This window comes from Nyctereutes procyonoides, unplaced genomic scaffold (assembly GCF_905146905.1).
Source record: "Nyctereutes procyonoides isolate TBG_1078 unplaced genomic scaffold, NYPRO_anot_genome, whole genome shotgun sequence".
NCBI classification, from domain to species: Eukaryota; Metazoa; Chordata; class Mammalia; order Carnivora; family Canidae; genus Nyctereutes; species Nyctereutes procyonoides.
The window spans coordinates 3,730,893-3,748,166 of NW_026575137.1; the positions used below are offsets into that span (position 1 = coordinate 3,730,893).

The 17,274-nt window shown below is 35.2% G+C and overlaps 1 protein-coding gene across 1 annotated transcript in view; it reads left to right on the plus strand.

Annotated features, from left to right (window-relative positions):
• CPNE3 (copine 3) overlaps positions 1-17,063 on the plus strand; it is a 48,769-nt gene extending 31,706 nt beyond the window's left edge. Inside the window, exons 9-16 of the mRNA XM_055303428.1 lie at positions 11-97; positions 1,418-1,477; positions 1,970-2,103; positions 7,406-7,460; positions 7,539-7,590; positions 10,620-10,753; positions 12,104-12,340; positions 14,074-17,063. Coding sequence (XP_055159403.1) covers positions 11-97; positions 1,418-1,477; positions 1,970-2,103; positions 7,406-7,460; positions 7,539-7,590; positions 10,620-10,753; positions 12,104-12,340; positions 14,074-14,184 — 870 coding nt within the window. The 3' untranslated portion in view covers positions 14,185-17,063. The remainder of the gene's footprint in view (positions 1-10; positions 98-1,417; positions 1,478-1,969; positions 2,104-7,405; positions 7,461-7,538; positions 7,591-10,619; positions 10,754-12,103; positions 12,341-14,073) is intronic.
• Positions 17,064-17,274: the final 211 nt, after the last annotated feature.

Genomic DNA, 17,274 nt, shown 5'->3' on the forward strand with positions numbered 1-17,274 from the left:
CTTCCTACAGGTGGAATTTGAATGCATAAATGAAAAAAAGAGACAAAAGAAGAAAAGCTACAAGAATTCAGGTGTTATCAGTGTGAAACAGTGTGAGGTTAGTTGATGTTAACCATTTATAGTATAATGAGATCATATTTCAAGTTTTTTTTTCAATAGGTATATATTAAACCAACAAAGAATATTAAAGCTTTTTCCTTAGAAAATGTAAATTGAATTTTGGGCAGTTGAAAATCGTATGACCATCTGGACACCTTTAGGGGAAAGAAGATAGTCGGGAAGAGTAAAGAAATCTGTGAATAACTTTGTTTCTAAGGTTTGACAACTTTTTGGGAAAAGACAAAGAATATTGAAGTTTTTTCCTTATTTTAGGAAATGTGAAACATCATGGTATTTTCCCAGGGCATTAGTGGAAATGACCTGATGCAGTGCATCTATCCTGGTCATAATTTCAAGTTAAGATATTATAAATAGAGGGAAAAATTCAGATTTCTTACAGTAAATTAATGGTTTTGTTTTGTTTTTTAAAATCTTGATTATTTTGCTTGTTAAAGATCTCAACATATTAGACTCATTATTACTAGTTTCTCAAAACTTAAAGTGAGTATATTTCACCTTTATCCATTAATATTCTAATCTTAGGGTGGCTCAGGTGGTTGACGGACTCTTGATTTATGCTCAGGTCATGATATCGGGGTCATGAGATCCAGCCCTGATTTGAGTTCCCTGTTTGATGGTGAGTCTGCTTCTCTCTCCCTCTGCCTCTCCCCCAGCTCATGCTCTCTCTCTTTCAAATAAATAAATCTTTTAAAAAAATTCTAATCTTTAATTATCTCAAAGTAAATCTTATAGATTCATGACAAGTAGGGGCAGGGGTATCTTAAACTCAAATGGTAGGGCAGTTTCTATGAGTTTATATCATGTTCTTTTCAGTTTCTAACTGTTAAAAATATATGCCCGAGAGCTCTTTTTATCTCTTGTATAGTAAGAGATTTGTATTTTTTTTAAAGATATATTTATTTATTGGGAGGGGGATAGGCAGAAGGAGAGAGAGAGAGAGAATCCCAAGCAAACTCCTTGCTAAGTGCAAGAGCCAGATGCAGGGCTCGATTCCATGACCCAGTATGACCTGAGCCAAAACCCAAGTGTCAGATGTTCCTGACTGAGCCACCCAGGTACCCTAGTAAGAGATTTTTTTTTTTTTTAAAGATTTTATTTACCTATTAATGAGAGACACAGAGAGGGAGAGACATAGGCAGAGGGAGAAGCAGGCTCCCTGCGGGGAGCCCAGTGTGGAACTTGATCCTAGGACCCCAGGATCACACCCTGAGCCAAAGGCAGATGTTCAACCACTGAGCCACCCAGGTACCCCCAGCAAGAGATTTTTTTAATTTTAAAGTTTGCTATTTGTTTTTAGATCACAGTGGAATGCACATTCCTTGACTATATCATGGGAGGATGTCAGCTGAATTTCACTGTAAGTAATACTGACTTTTTCAAAGTAGGCTGTAACATGTTACTTTTTCCTACCATTTTATAGTGTTCTTTCTTTTCCTGTAAAACTGACTTTGGAATTTACACAGTCTGTTTAGTTATGGTCTCCTTAGTTTGTCTAAGTTCATTATGAAGCTTTCAACTTTGTTAATAAATTCTGTTCCTTTTGATGGAAAGCAGATATGTCCTGGAGTAATTTAAATTATAGAAAGCATTAGTCAACCTACAAAACAAGCCCTGTGTCTAAAGTCATGGGTGTAATAATTCATGGATTTGAGACATCTACAAAAAATAGGAATATTAGGTTGTTTCAGACTGTAGCTTCAATTGTTTAATTGTCTGTGGAAATACTGGTAGCCCCAGGCATTTGTTAGGAAATGGCAGCACCCAGCTCTGGAATGAATGTTTTTATCTGTCTCCTAGACATTGAGTGTAGGGCTTCTCCTTAGTAAGGGCTGTGATTGTTATTTGGCAGGTGGGAGTGGACTTCACTGGCTCTAATGGTGACCCAAGGTCTCCTGACTCCCTTCATTACATCAGCCCCAATGGTGTTAATGAGTATTTGACTGCTATCTGGTCTGTGGGACTGGTCATTCAAGATTATGATGCGTGAGTATGACTAAAATACTTGTTTTCTTAACTCCCCAGAAAGGGTAGTTTCTGTTTCACCTGCTAGTACTCTGATATAGTTGGTGATGATAAAGCTGCTGGGGTTGACTGGGGGAAGGGGAAGGAGTGTGGTGGGGGTAACTTTCTCCCTAACATTTCCTTTGTGTTATCTTTTCTAGTTTTCTCTTTGTGACAGTCTTAGTGTTTATTTTTGACCTCTTATCTTTAGCTGTGATCAGTTATAATGTGTTATATATAGCTTGTTTATTTAACAGCTGACTGGAGTCAACAAGACTTGTTTCTTTGATTTAGTTTCCTTGGGGTTTACTTATTAGGGATAAGTTATATGTGTGATTGAAGTCCAGATGACACATTGTGTAAATACTCATAGACACTGTTTATTAATGTGTCTATTTTTTGGCAGCCACTGTCAAATTATTTTGTTTTCTCCTTTTTTTTTTTTTAGATTTATTTATTTGAGAGACAGAAAGAGGGAGGGAGAGAGAACACAAGCAGGGTGAGGGACGGGGAAGAGGCCAAGGGAGAGAATCCCAAGCAGATTCCCTGCTGAGCATGAAACACCATGCCTGACTGGATGTCTCAACCTTGAGATCATGACCTGAGCAAAAATCAAGAGTTGGACACTTAACCAACTAATTCACCCCGGAACCCTTCAAATTATTTTCTTAATGGCCACTTTGAACAAGTGCTGAAAGATAACTTGACCTAATTGCTGTAAAATATTTTGAATAGGTTCTCAGTGTATGGATTTTTGAATAGATTAAATAGGCCCTCTTGAAGGTTTGCCAAACAATAGAAAAAAAGTTGCATTAATAATTTTTGTTCTGGGGATGCCTGAGTGGCTCAGTGGTTGAATGTCTGCCTTGGTTCAGGGTTGATACTGGGGTCCTGTGAGGAGCCTGCTTCTCCCTCTGCCTGTGTCTCTGCCTCTCTCTGTGTGTCTCTCATTAATAAATAAGAAAAATTAAAAAAAAAATTTTCTGGATCTCTTAGAGCACAGTGTGAATTTTCACTTGTCTTTGCCTATTTATGATAAAAGCCCTTTCAGATATTGATGGAGCTTTTCATTAGTGTGCTATGACATTTAGAAAGGTAAACTTAAAAAAAAATAAAAATAAAAATAAAAAATAAAAAGGTAAACTTTTCAGGCAAATGCAAACAAATCTAAAGCAAAGGTGGTAATTTCATTATCAGCCTAGTATTTAAGGCAAAATCATTAAATATAATAAAAAATGATTTTATATAATACTTTGTTACATAATCCAAAATGAAAATATAACCATTGACATGTTTGATAACAGAGTATTTTCAAATGAAAATAGAAATATAATTAAAAATTTAAAGTATCAATTATAATGGGGCTTATATAAAAAATAAAAAATTTACAGGGTTGCTTTATCAGCCTGCCACCTAGAAGTTAATAACAAAAGGGTAACTAAATACAATTTACCATATGGACATAAAAAAATCTTAAGTTGATTGAAGAGGAAATTGAAGTATAATAACAAACTATCTAGAAATAAGGAGCAACGAGACTATACATGATCCTATCTTTTTCTTTTTAATTTGAATTTTAGGTAGTTAATATACAGTGCAGTCCTATCTTTATTGAAGACAACTTCTGACTTTACATGCTTTTATTTTTAAACAATAAAAATTGAATATAAATGAACTAGCATTTCAATAAAATAAAAGAATAGGAAGAAAAATAACAATAATGGCAGGATCTATCTATGTATTAGCTATTATGTGTCAGGCACAATTTAATATAGTTTTTTTAAAAGATTTTATTTATTTATTAATGAGAGACACAGAGAGAGAGGCAGAGACACAGGGAGAGGGAGAAGAAGGCTCCATGCAGGGAGCCCAACGTGGGACTGGATCTCGGGACTCCAGGATCACACCCTAGGTTGAAGGTGGTGCTAAACCGCTGAGCCACCCGGGCTGCCCTTAATATAGTTTTTATGTGACACTCATGTAATCCTCATACTTTGCTGTGACATAGGTACTATTATCATCCATTATTTTCTATAGTGTACAGATGGGAAAATTGAGGGATAGAGAGTTAGGTAACTTGTCCAGCACTGAACTGGTAACTGGCAGAGAATTGAGCCTGGGCTATCTGCTGGAGACATGCTCTCCAAGCTTTATTATGAACTTGATGGGCAGCCCGGGTGGCTCAGTGGTTTAGCGCCGCCTTCAGCCCAGGGCCTGATCCTGGAGTCCCGGGATGGAGTCCCCTGTCAGGCTCCCTTCATGGAGCCTGCTTCTCCCTGTGCCTGTGTCTCTGCCTCTCTCTCTCTCTTTGTGTCTCTCCTGAATGAATAAATAAAATCTTAAAAAAAAAAAAAAAAAAAAGAACTTGATGTACTGTGCTGTATTTCCTCTATGCACTGAAAGTAGGAACTTGAAAAGTTTAACCTCCTCTCCCTCCAACTAAATTAATAAATTCAATGAAGAGAGGATTCTTTGCAAGTTCAACAAAACTCAGGCAAATCTTGCGAACCTCAATCCCCAAGAAAGAGAAAACATGCATAGAAAGAATATTAGTAATGAGACAGAGATTATAAGCATAAATTCAGTTAATTAAAAGTTAATACTATGTAAAACTTTGTTATTACATTGGAAAACCTGGATTCAAGGATGATTTTGGGGGGTGGGAAGCTTTAAAGTTTTAAGCTTTTAAGCCTTAAAGCTTAAATTAGCAAAGTTGCCTCAAAGAGGCAGGAAGCCTGAATAGACCTGGAAAAATGGAAGGAATGGAATGGCTTAGTCAAAGAGCCACTCCTCACAAATGCAGCAGGCCAAGACAATTTCAACATAAGTTCTAGCAAACCTATAAGGAATGAATTCAAAACCTAAAATAATCAAGCAAAAAAATACTAGAAAGTAGTGAGAGTTCAGAAGGGTGGTCGGATACATAAAATTTAAAAAAATCAGCAATTTCTCACTAGCCAGCAATAACCAGTTCAAGAAATTATGGCAGATACAATATCTCAATTCATAATGCAATAAAAAATGAGAATGAATTCAATAAGAGGTCTAGGATCTTTATTGAGGGAAGACAACAAAATTGTACTAAGGGACAAGGAAGGAGATTCGTTTAAATGGAGAGATAACCACGATTCTAGGTAGGCAAGTGTCATAATAATGTAAGATATAAAATTTCTCCCAGAATTAATCAATTCTAATCAAAATTGTAATCAAATCATGCTAAAATGATTTTTAACATTTTCTAGAGGGAAAAACGAGTTAGAATAGCCAAGAAATTTTTCAGAAAAAGAAAAAAGAAATAAGGGGAGTTTTTTCCCAGCAGAAATTAAAACTTATCTTAAATCTACATTAATTAATATTACCTGACCAGTAGAACAAAGCAAGAAGTCTTGAAATAGACCCTAATGTGTAAGTTAACTTAGTATATGATAGAGATGACATTTTAGGGGAGAAAAGTTGTCACAGCTGCTAAACTAGACAAGAAGTAAATTTGGATCCCTAACTCATACCTGTATATGTTAAGATACTATTTTTTTCTTTTAAGATTTTATTTTTAAGTAATCTCTACACCCAACATGGGGCTCAAGCTCACAAAGTTGAGATCAAGAGTCACACGCTGCACCGACTGAGCCAGCCAGGTGCTCCTGTTAGGATACTATTTTGTATTGTATATGGTACAGATAAACTGCTGGAATGGATACTCAAAAACAAAGTGCATTTATCAAAATAGAAGTTTATTTCTCTTTCATGTTGCAAGTCTAGAGATAGTACAGGACTGATAGGGCAGTTCTATCATTGTCAACTCACAGATTCCAACCCTGTGTCCACAGCAGCTGCTATGCTTCTCATCTTGTCTAGTTGAGTGGGAGGAGGAGAAAGGCAACTGGGAGGGAGTACGTGTGCATTCCCACCTAGGGGCATGATTCAGAAGTTGCTGGGTGACTAGTTCTACTCAAATTTCCTTGACTAGAATCTAGATGCCACCTGGCCACATGCAGCCCAGAGGGGCTGGAATAGAGCTAATGTGGTCTCCAGCTCGGGTGTTCCATTATTAAGGGAGAGAATTGATACAGGTGGAGAGTAACAGGTTCTGTTTCATATTCTACTCCAAAATACTTTCCAGATGAATTAGAAGTTTGATATCAAAATTAAACCTTGAGGGCGCCTGGGTGGTACAGTGGTTGAGTCTCTGTCTTCTGCTCAGGGCATGACCCTGGGACACTGGGATCGACTCCCACATCGGGCTCTCCACAGGGAGTCTGCTTCTCCCTCTGCCTGTCTGCCTGTCTTTGTGTCTCTCATGAATAAATAAATAAAATCTTAAAAAAAATTAAACCGTAAATGTTCTAGGAATAAGTATGTGTGAAATGTTTATATCTTGCAGTGAAGAAGGCTAAGCAAGGCAGCAGAGGCAGAAATCATGAAAGAAATTTTATTTGTTCACATTCATTAATATTGAAAACTATAAAAGGAAATTTATTTTAAACAAAGTTAAAGGCAGACCACAACCTGGGAAAAAATACTCCTGATGTGTCTGACTTAGGTTCTATCCTCAATGCAAAAAGAATCATTAAGAATTAATATAAAAAGAATATCCTAGCAGAAAAATTATTATGTTCATTACAGAGTTTTATAATAGCAAAATAGTGGATGTTTATAGGTTGGGGGAGAATATCCATACAGTAGAGTACTTGGCAGCCACACATGATGTTATATATTCAGGTCCATAATCCTTTGGGGCCAAATATTAACACATTTTGATACAAAAAATGTGAGAATTTTATATGTGGCATTTGTACCATGTTTCTCTGGCCAAATGTATGGATATTCATATTCAGTGGCATGAATAAAAGCTATAAGTAGCTTCTTATCAGTTGAGGTCAGGCTTTTTTGCCAAATGAGTTTGCTATAAGCCAATGAACTTGTGGTTTTTAGAGCTTTATGGATTTATCTACATTTTATTCAGCAAAATGATGTATGATATATAAGTGGAAAATAGCATGTTAAAAATATGAATATAAACTCCAGTTTTATAAATATATGTAGAGAGATATTTTTCTCCCTCCTTGCACAGAAAAATACTTAGAATGATTATTGCCAAATATTAACATTGGTTCTCTTTGGTGGTTATTTTGGGTTTAATATTTATATTTTCCTAAGATTTTGAATTTAAAAAAAAATCTATTGGTTTTATGAAGAGTAAAGGTAAAACTTTCTATTTTGAAAACAATAATCTAAAAACAAAACAAAACAATGATATTTCAGTTTTTACAAATTTTCTTTTTAGTGATAAAATGTTTCCAGCTTTTGGTTTTGGAGCTCAGATACCTCCTCAGTGGCAGGTAAGAGGAAATCTCATTTTAAATATGCCTCCCACAAAAGTGAAACAGGCCTTCATCACTCCTTTCATCTTTTGACAGGTTTCACACGAATTTCCAATGAATTTTAATCCATCCAATCCCTACTGTAATGGTAAGCTAAAAAATAAACAGAAAGATTTTATACTGAACACCTTAATAGTGTTGTTACTTGTTTTTTTTTTTTTTCCTCGTGGTTTACTCAGATTCCCTCCCTAGTTTTCTTTTCGTGACATATTTAACTTTCTGTTGTATAAAGTAGAAGAATTATACGAGGTTGGTGGTTTGAGTGGTAAAGATACTAATGGTGCAAATCTATCATGATGATTGTGGGCTAAGTTCTACTTTAAGAGATTTAATAGAACAAGAATATTCTCAATCTTGAAAAAGATCAATAAAAATAATCATTATTTTCACATCTTATTTTAATTCAAACCTTCAATAAAATGAGTAATCCAGTATCAGATGTATAAAGATTTTCTCAGAGTAACAGTCACTCTCTACAAGGGAAAAAATGTCCAGCATCAAATTACTTGTTACTCAGATGACATCTGAGTGGGCTAAAGGAAAAAAGAATTAAACTCCTACAGTGGCTTTCCTCTGTACAGATAGCAGGAGGCTGGCATTTGTTTCATTTCTTTTTTTTTTTTATTATATACCTTAAATACGCAAGACCGCTTTCCTTTTTACTCCATTGAGCAATCAATCTAAAATGCCAGATGTCCCACAAAATGATAGAAAACTGAACAGTTTGAAGGAGGACAGGGAAGTAGGGGCAGAGGCATAAAATTGTAGACAATAAGCTAATTTTCTACAAAGGGTCCTGTTGACAATTACAGAATGTTTAGATTTCTAACAAAAGAAGGTGCTCTTTTCTTATCTTTAAAATTCATGAACAACATTCATAAGACAGAAGAGCATGAACACTTTGTTGGGAGTAGTTTATATTAGAGTTTTCTTGTTTTTCCAGGACACTTTTGCCATACTAATTCAGTATTCCTTTTATGTAACCTCAGTGGCCCGTTGTCACCTTTTTATCCCTATCCATTTGAAATTGGGAATAGCATTTCTTTTCAAGAACTGTGTTTCGTGCTTATGATGAAATTGGAATAATTTTTGAAGTTTGGTGTAATTACATTTCATTTCTTGTCAATAAATATGAATAACTTATATTGTATGATAATTCATTTTAGAAGTTCATTTACTCTGAATAAAATGAGCCCATCTTCGGGCTGCCATTAAGTGCAGCTTTTCAACTTTTGGTTTATAGTCTGAAGAAAAGAATCCGTTTGGTTTTAGACGGGACATACTGTACTGAAAAAAATACAACCTTATTTTAAGGCAAGGAAGCTGAATTCCCCCTTTTTAATTAAGCATTGAGTTTAGTTGCCCGGAAGTAACATGTCTCACTTGTTCCTTTAATGCAAAGGAAGGATTTTGGCATAACTTAATTTTAGTGGAGGGACTGAAGACAAGTGATGTTTATCAAGAAATTTAATTAATAGTTTATATATCTTCATATTGAAAAGAAAGCTGAGATGATAAAAATGAAAGGATATTATTGCTCTGGGGACTCAAATTTTCTACAGTATGTATCATTGCAGTAAGATCCTGCTGCTGGCTGATGTTAACATTATTTTTGTTCCTACTGGACTGACCAAAAGACTTATTCCTAAGTTCAAAATGAGTGAGAGGAGTTAGTTAGAACTCTTAAATGTTAAGAGAGTTGGTCTTGTGAAACTTTTAAATCAAGTATATACTTCTTTTCCTTGTTGATCTCTGTTCTGTTGGATATGTTTTAAGTAAGAGACTTGTTTTAGTTTACATTAAAAAACCTTTCTTTTTAAGATTTTATTTACTTATTCATTAGAGATACAAAGAGAGGCAGAGACATAGGCAGAGGGAGAAGCAGGCTCCCTGTGGGGAGCCCGATGTGGGACTCGATCCCAGGACCCCGGGATCACCTGAGCCAAAGGCAGATGCTCAGCCACTGGGCCACCCAGGTGCCCCCATTAAAAATCTTTTGAGGCAGATGGCCTTGACTATCTCAACAAGTGTTATGGAAGAAGTTTTTGAGGATTTCTAGTGTCTTACCTGCAACCTGGACATTCTAATGTAAGGGGTAGATTCAACAGGTGCATATGTCACATTAAAGCTTCACCAGCAGTGCTTTTACCAGGAATGCCATTCAACTTCCACTAAGTTGTGCTGATATAATAAACAGTCTAAGTCTCAGTGATTTATAACAGCAATAGTTTATTTCTTGCTCATCTATATATCCCTTCACATGTGGCTAGTCTGGTCTATGCTTCTCATTCTGGGATCCAGGACCTTATCTGGGATGTGCTTCTCCCTTTGCAGAGGGAAAGAGCAAGATTGCTGGTGAAAACAGGCAAGTGGTTCTTAACTTAGACATGAGTGTCATGTCCATTGTCATGTCCGTTTACAAGCTTGGTCAAAGCTAGTCGAACGGCCCTGCCCAATCTTGTACCATAAAAACATCCCCACGGGCCCAGGTTGTATGGCATAAACAAACAAGACATTAGTATTTCTGCAGCAAGATGTAATACATAGCCTGGAAGTGAATGTTTAGAACTATACAGTTTATCATACCATGCATACTAAGTTATGGAGTAAACTCTTGACTACAATTAACATTAGGTTTATAGCCATCTGATTTTGTAGGATTTTTGGCCACATATGCAAAAGTTTTTCCATTTAGTCAGTAACTTTTTCTTACCTTTTATTGTCAGTTGTGTAATACGGCATCTTTTTCATGATTTTTTTTCCATTAGAATCTTATGCCTAAAACACAAAAATTAAGCACTATAACAGCTCTACTATAGATTAATGAATAATTTGGCTGAGATGAAAATAAATGTCTTTTTATTGGAAGAGGGATAGCATTTATAGGTTTTTGCAGTGGAGTATAGCTATGAAGTTTTGTAATACATGGTTTAAGAGGAACTCTTGAATATAGAATTTTTAACTATTTAGAGCAATATATATATATATATATACACACATAGAGCATATATGTCTATTACATACATACATACATACAAAGATGTAATTAGGCTGGGTGGTAAACAATGAACAATTAAATTGTGTTTGAGAATTTTTAATGCTGCTTTTTCTGTCTAGGAATCCAAGGCATTGTAGAGGCATATCGGGCCTGCCTTCCTCAGATAAAACTCTATGGACCCACTAATTTTTCTCCAATCATAAATCATGTGGCCAGGTTTGCTGCTGCAGCCACCCAACAACAAACAGCTTCTGTAAGTGCTCTGGTGCTGGGGTTGACAAGGAGAAAATGTGGATTGGTAGTTGCTTCTGGTGCCATATTTCCATTTATTTGGTCTACTGAGATACAAAGAACATGAAGTAATAATGAAGCTATCCTTGGTTTGGAAGTAACAACTGATGTTGTTAAATCAGTGATCATTAAAAGCAAGACAACAAAAATTACCCTTACACTCATGAGTCTTTTTTCAGCCATTTGAATTATTTTTTTAAAAAATATTTTATTTATTTACTTGAGAAAGAGAGAGAGAGTGAGAGAGAGTGCGAGAGAGCACAAGCAGAAAGGAGAAGCAGGCTCCTCACTGAGCATGGAGCCCAATGTGGAGCTCAATTCCAGGACACCGGAGCATGACCTGAGCCGAAGGCAGACCCTTAACCGACTGAGCCACTCAGGCACTCCTGAATTAATTTTCTTTCTATTAAAGAAATTAAAGAAATTAAAGAAAACCTAAATTAATTAAAGAAAACCTATTGTTTTACTAAAAAGAAAGGACTAACATCTTCCTTTTTGAAAGTAGACTTAACAAATTAAGGTTGAGGATTTTTATAGTTTCAGTTGCTGATGAAAAATTACTTACTGTACTACAAAGATTTGGATTAGATAACCATTACCTGTTGGACCCAGATACCAAAATCTCTCTTAGCCTCATAGCTTTTTATACCCAAAAGTAACTTCATATGATTGCTGAAAGGTAAAATAAGAGTTCATATAAGTGCACAGTGCCTGGGGCAGAGTAAACAGCACGTTAGCTCTGTTATCAAACTTATTTCCATTCTAGATTCAAATGACCCAAAAGATGGAGTCACTTATGTAACATTTTACTGTTCTCCAAAACTGTTTATCAGAAATGACAGAATTGAGAGAAAGATTTCCCTGCCTTAACCCATCTCCATTTTTTAAGAAGTGAACTTTAGTTTGATAAACAATTTTACTTCTCCCATATTTGACTTTTTAGAAAGCATTGCAACTAACTTCCTTGATCAATACTTTAACATAGTTAATACTTATGTTGAAATGTTTATTCCTATGCTCACTAAAAGTTTAGTCTTTGACATTTAGGTGTCTTGCCTCTGTATATTTATGCCAATACCATTTTGTGGTCTATTGCACTTTTAATGAACCTGCAATTTTTGTTTTAATAAATTTCCTTGTCATTAGAGAATGTTAGAACATTTTATGTAGATGGTATCCTGGGTAGAGACTAGCAAGGAAAATGAGCAAGAAAGAGACTGAATGAGTCATCAAGCTGGAGGTGTTTTTAACAATTACTTTTATTGTTTGGGAGCTCAACCTGCTCAGTGGATATAATTTTCTTTCTTGGCAGCAATATTTTGTGCTCTTAATCATTACTGATGGTGTGATAACAGACCTTGATGAGACCAGACAAGCTATAGTTAACGCTGCCAAGCTTCCTATGTCAATCATCATTGTTGGAGTAGGAGGTGCTGACTTCAGTGCCATGGAGTTTCTGGATGGTGATGGTGGAAGTCTCCGCTCCCCGTCAGGGGAGGTAGCCATCCGAGACATCGTCCAGTTTGTGCCTTTCAGACAGTTCCAGAACGTGAGTACCATTCTCCTTATTTTTCATGCACACTAAGGAGTTTGAACACACCCTTACTAAATCCATAACCAAGTAGTTGAGTAGGTGTCTGGGGTTAGAGGATGTATGGAGTTTGGGTTTGAAGAGCCCTGATGAGGTTTTGAAGTTTTGCTTCAGGTTGTATACTTGCATGCCTCTTGCAGTCTGTATGATAAATTGCTATAAATGGTGTTGCTATGAATGTTTTAAAATACCTTTTATCTTTACCTATGTCTGTAACAACAGAAAAACTCTATATAGGTATATGATGAATTTGCCCAACTGGAAGTTGATTTGATGAAAATCTCTCAGGACTTTGTCTCACCCAGTTTGCTCCACTGGCAACATCTTGTAAAACTATAGCACAAAACCATTACCAGGATATAGACATTGATACAATCAAGGGTCATCATCTCAGGACTCCTCCTGTTGCGCTTTTATAGCCACACCCACTTCCCTTCCACTTCCCCCTTAAACCCCTGGCAACTGCTAATCTGTTCTTCATTTCTATAATTTTGTCATTTTAAGAATACTATAGAAATGTTAGGATTGGCTCCCCCCCCCACTCAGCATAATTTTCTGCAGGATTGTGGCCTGTGTTTCTTCCTATTCCTGGGGAATAATCCATGGTGTAGATGTTAACCATTCATCCATTGAAGGACATCTTTTAATTGTTTCCAGTTTTTGTCTGTCATATGCAAAGCTGCTATAAACACTCATGTACAGGTTTTTGTGTGAGGATAGATTTTTATTTCCCTAGGATAAATACCCAGAAGTGCAGTTGCTGGGACATAAGATTACTGCATGTTTAGTTATTAAAGAAACTATTGAACTTTTCCATTATGGTTATGCTTTTTTACATTCCCACCAGCCAATGTATGAACATGAGGGAAGGTGATTAAAAGTGTTAATGTTAGGAATCCTTGTGATGATGAAACAGTTCTGTATCTTGGTTGTGGTAATGGTTATACAGATCTACCCAGATGATAAAATTACATAAAATAATACATAGACACATGCAAGTGAGTGCATGTAAAGTAAAACTGGTAAAATCTGAATAAGGTCTGTGAACTGTCCCATTGTCAGTTTTTTGGTTTTGATATTATACTATAGTTATATATTACCTTTGGAAGAAACTGTGTGAATACTCTATTATTTTTGCAATTTCCTATGAATCTGTAATTATTTCAAAATAAAAAGTTAAAAAATTAATACCAAGTGAATGAAAGACCCACATTCAAAAGTTAAATAACAAAAAGAATATTAGAGAGGAAGACAAACCATGGGAAACTCCTAACTCTTGAAACAAAAGGTTGCAGAAGGGGAGGTAGGTGGGGGATAGGGTAACTAGATGACAAGCATTAAGGAGGGCACATGATGAGATGAGCACTGAATGTTATACTATATGTTGGTAAATTGAATTTAAATAAAAAATTTTAAAAATTCAAAAACTAGAAAAAAGTAATTATCAAATGCCCAAATGCTGGCACCAAAAAGGACTTGATAAATGTAAGTGGGAGTAATAAAACACTCATAAGGAATATTAGTTACTTAGCTTATTTTGTGTTTCATAGACTGTTCCTAAGACAAGATACAAGCCTAGGAATTGGGAATTACTGCTTTTTACTGACTGGTGAGGTATTCTTAGTCTGGTATCAAAATGCCAGTAAAAATTTGGTTACTAATAAAGTCATTTTGATTTTGTTTTTCATAAGGCTCCAAAAGAAGCACTTGCTCAGTGTGTCTTGGCAGAGATCCCCCAGCAGGTGGTGGGCTACTTCAACACATATAAACTCCTTCCTCCCAAGAACCCAGCTAAGAAATGAAAGGAGCTATGGCTGCCTGAGCAGAATTCTTTTGTATGGAGCAGTGGATTCCTCTTCCACCCTGAATCATGAATCTGTTATTTTACATGCTTTTCTTTTCATTCCCAGCATTTTTTATGTAAACCTAGTTCTCTATGGATTATATCTATTTAAAACATTTTTATTCCTTTTTTTTTTTTTTGAGGAAAGTGCTAAGTTAATCTTTGCTCAATCAATGCAGTGATTTTAGTGACTTGCAGTGACACTATGGAGATCAGAAACTCGTGTGAGAAAAGTTGATTTGGTAGTTGTGGTTATTTAATATGGTGAAAATACTGTTTTTGAATGTTTTTCAATAGACTGGAAAATTGCTGGGACGTGATTTATAGGTTGCTGTCCTTTGTTCTAGGCAATATATGTTTTACAAGCCAACATAATCATACTCGATGACAAGAACTTCTTAAATTAGATGATATTGAATTTGTTCCTATACCTGTATTCAGTGCCTTTCCATGGGATGAAACTGTTCCCTTTTGCCTGAATTTTGCTGCACTTTAGATATTGTAGTTTACAAAATAGTATGCATTCACTTAGGACTTCTTAAAAAATACTGAATGAGAAGGGAAGGCACATATCCAGTTCTTAAAATGTACAATCAACAAGTAAAAGGAACCTCATATAAGTAAGCCATTTTTATTTGCCTTTCTGGATCTTTTATTTTCATTTTGGAATACTGTAAACATGGTCAGATTTGACCTTTTCATTTACTGTATGTGACATTCAGGATTCTGTATCTGCATAGATGATGGGCTGTCCTAGATTCAACATTATTAGAGTATTTTAATTGGAGTTTGCTAAAATGGTTAGGACTGCTTTGTCCAGGAAAGCTATGAGGACCAAATATATAAAGGGAAATTCAGAATCTATTTCCTTTTAACTAATGAAATACTTATTTAAGAAAAACCTAATTTTTATATTTTCCTTACTTAGCTCTCACACATTGATTTGTACATTGGTACACATTCATTTAGACATTTTCTTCCTTTTTTTAAGTAACATTTTTAGTCTGATTTTTAAACTTATGATAGTGGTTATGTAGTAATCAAAATCAAATTTTGCGTTTTAATTATATATTATTTCCTAAGCCCAAAATGTATGTATTAAGCATAAAACCTGTCATAACTTAAAAAAATCTCTTCTAAAATTTTATCGAAGGACCTGTGTGCCAAGTACGACGCATATTCATATGTTGGCCAATCATCTCTAACAACGTTAAAAATTGTGTGTTTATCATATATAGCCTTAAGTGGATGCATCAGTGCCTTGCTGACATGCCTTTCAGTCTTACTGAAAACTTGTATCACAGCTCATATTGCTTGTTCTCTGAAATGTCTAAAGGAGATGAGCTCTCAGCCATGAAGAACTTTGGCTTCTTGGGAACTTGCCACGGTCAGGCTAAGAGAAGACCTGCTTGCTGTTCTAGCTTCGTTTGTGTGAGCAGTTTCCACTTTCCAACCTAGCTAGCTAGCCTCTGTATATGTACTATTAACTTGAAGGTACCTAACTAGGAGTCTGTTATTCGATGGCATATCTCAGTTGACAAGTCATTTTAACATTAGTTAAGTGAGAAGAAAACTGATCATTCTTTCAGTAGTTTGGACCTTTGTTGTCTCAGATGTCCTGATTTCAATTCTCTTTGTATGCTTGGAAACAGCATATATTTATATATATATAGGTATATATATATAGCTGTGGTTTTCAGGATTTTTTTTTAACACATTGAAGCCTTAAAAAAATGATATACACACATTCTCAATGTATGGTATAACAGATAGAAGTAGAGCTTCTCTAGGTCCAGAGCAGGGTCCAGAGCCCTACTCACTGGGCCTCCTCACTCTCCTTAACCAGCTCCTGACAGCACTGAGTCACCTGTATTGGGCACTTGGAAACCATTGGGCAGGAGCTTCATTGTTTTCATTAGCCAAGTAACAGTACTTCTGTTTCCATTGTCAAATTATTTTGGTCTTCATAATTTTGTATTCTGGTTTTAACCAGAAACATTCCAATTTTTAAATTAATTTTAAAAAATTCATTCTTGATCAGGGTCATCAGTAGATGCTATTATTCATAAGAATTGTGATTCCAGTAAATGAGGACAATTGATGCCTTTTTTGCAGTTTTGAATAAAAACATTTACAATTTCTAAGTTATTTTGTAAAATTCTTAAAATCTTACCATTTCACTTTATCACATAATGATTTAATATTGTTTTATGTAAAAAAAATAGTCTTTTTCCCTATTGTGCCACCATTCATTCAAGTGTCATTAGTTCTTAAAATGCATTAAAAAAACAAAACAAGTTGACTTTCACACCTTATATAATCAGCTGTATTACAAACACATATTGGGGTGACAGTGTCCTGGACAGACATAATATTTCTCACATATGCCTTTACTGAGAAAATAATAAACCAATTAGCTTGGCCATGTCACCTTGTGCTTTGAAATGAAATTTTTAAGATCATAAGTTTTCAAAGTCAGATCAGGGATTTACCACCACAGTTGTTTTTTTGAAAGTGCCTTAGGCAGCCTTTCCAGAGTAAATTCTGGGCCCCATTGTTGTTTATGCTTTATTTCATATATTTTGCCTTTTTCATTTTATAACTTTCCTGGGAAGCCATCTTCAATAAATTTTTCCTACTTTCATTTGTGTGCGGTTGGTAGTCATGGGAGTGACATATAAGGGAGGCCAGATGTTTGACTGAAATTGCAAGAGACTGTTTTGTGCTTTAATAATGTCATACTTGATAATAAGTGTATAAGTTACTAATATATGAATTCATGTTAAATATATCTCCCATTTGAATTCCTGGCAGATAAAGTTATTTCTTAATGTGAAATGATAGTGCCTTGTTTTTATTTATCCTTTCTCTAAATGTTATCAAAACCAGTAGAAAAAAAATAGAAATAAAGTGAATATAGTATTTTAGGGTGCCTGGGTTCATATTTTACTGAATTGAACAGTTTGGGTTTTTAAAATTATTTTGTGGGATTTACTCATTTAAAACATACTGAATGCATTCAAGAAATATTTCTAGGTGCAGTAAGGGA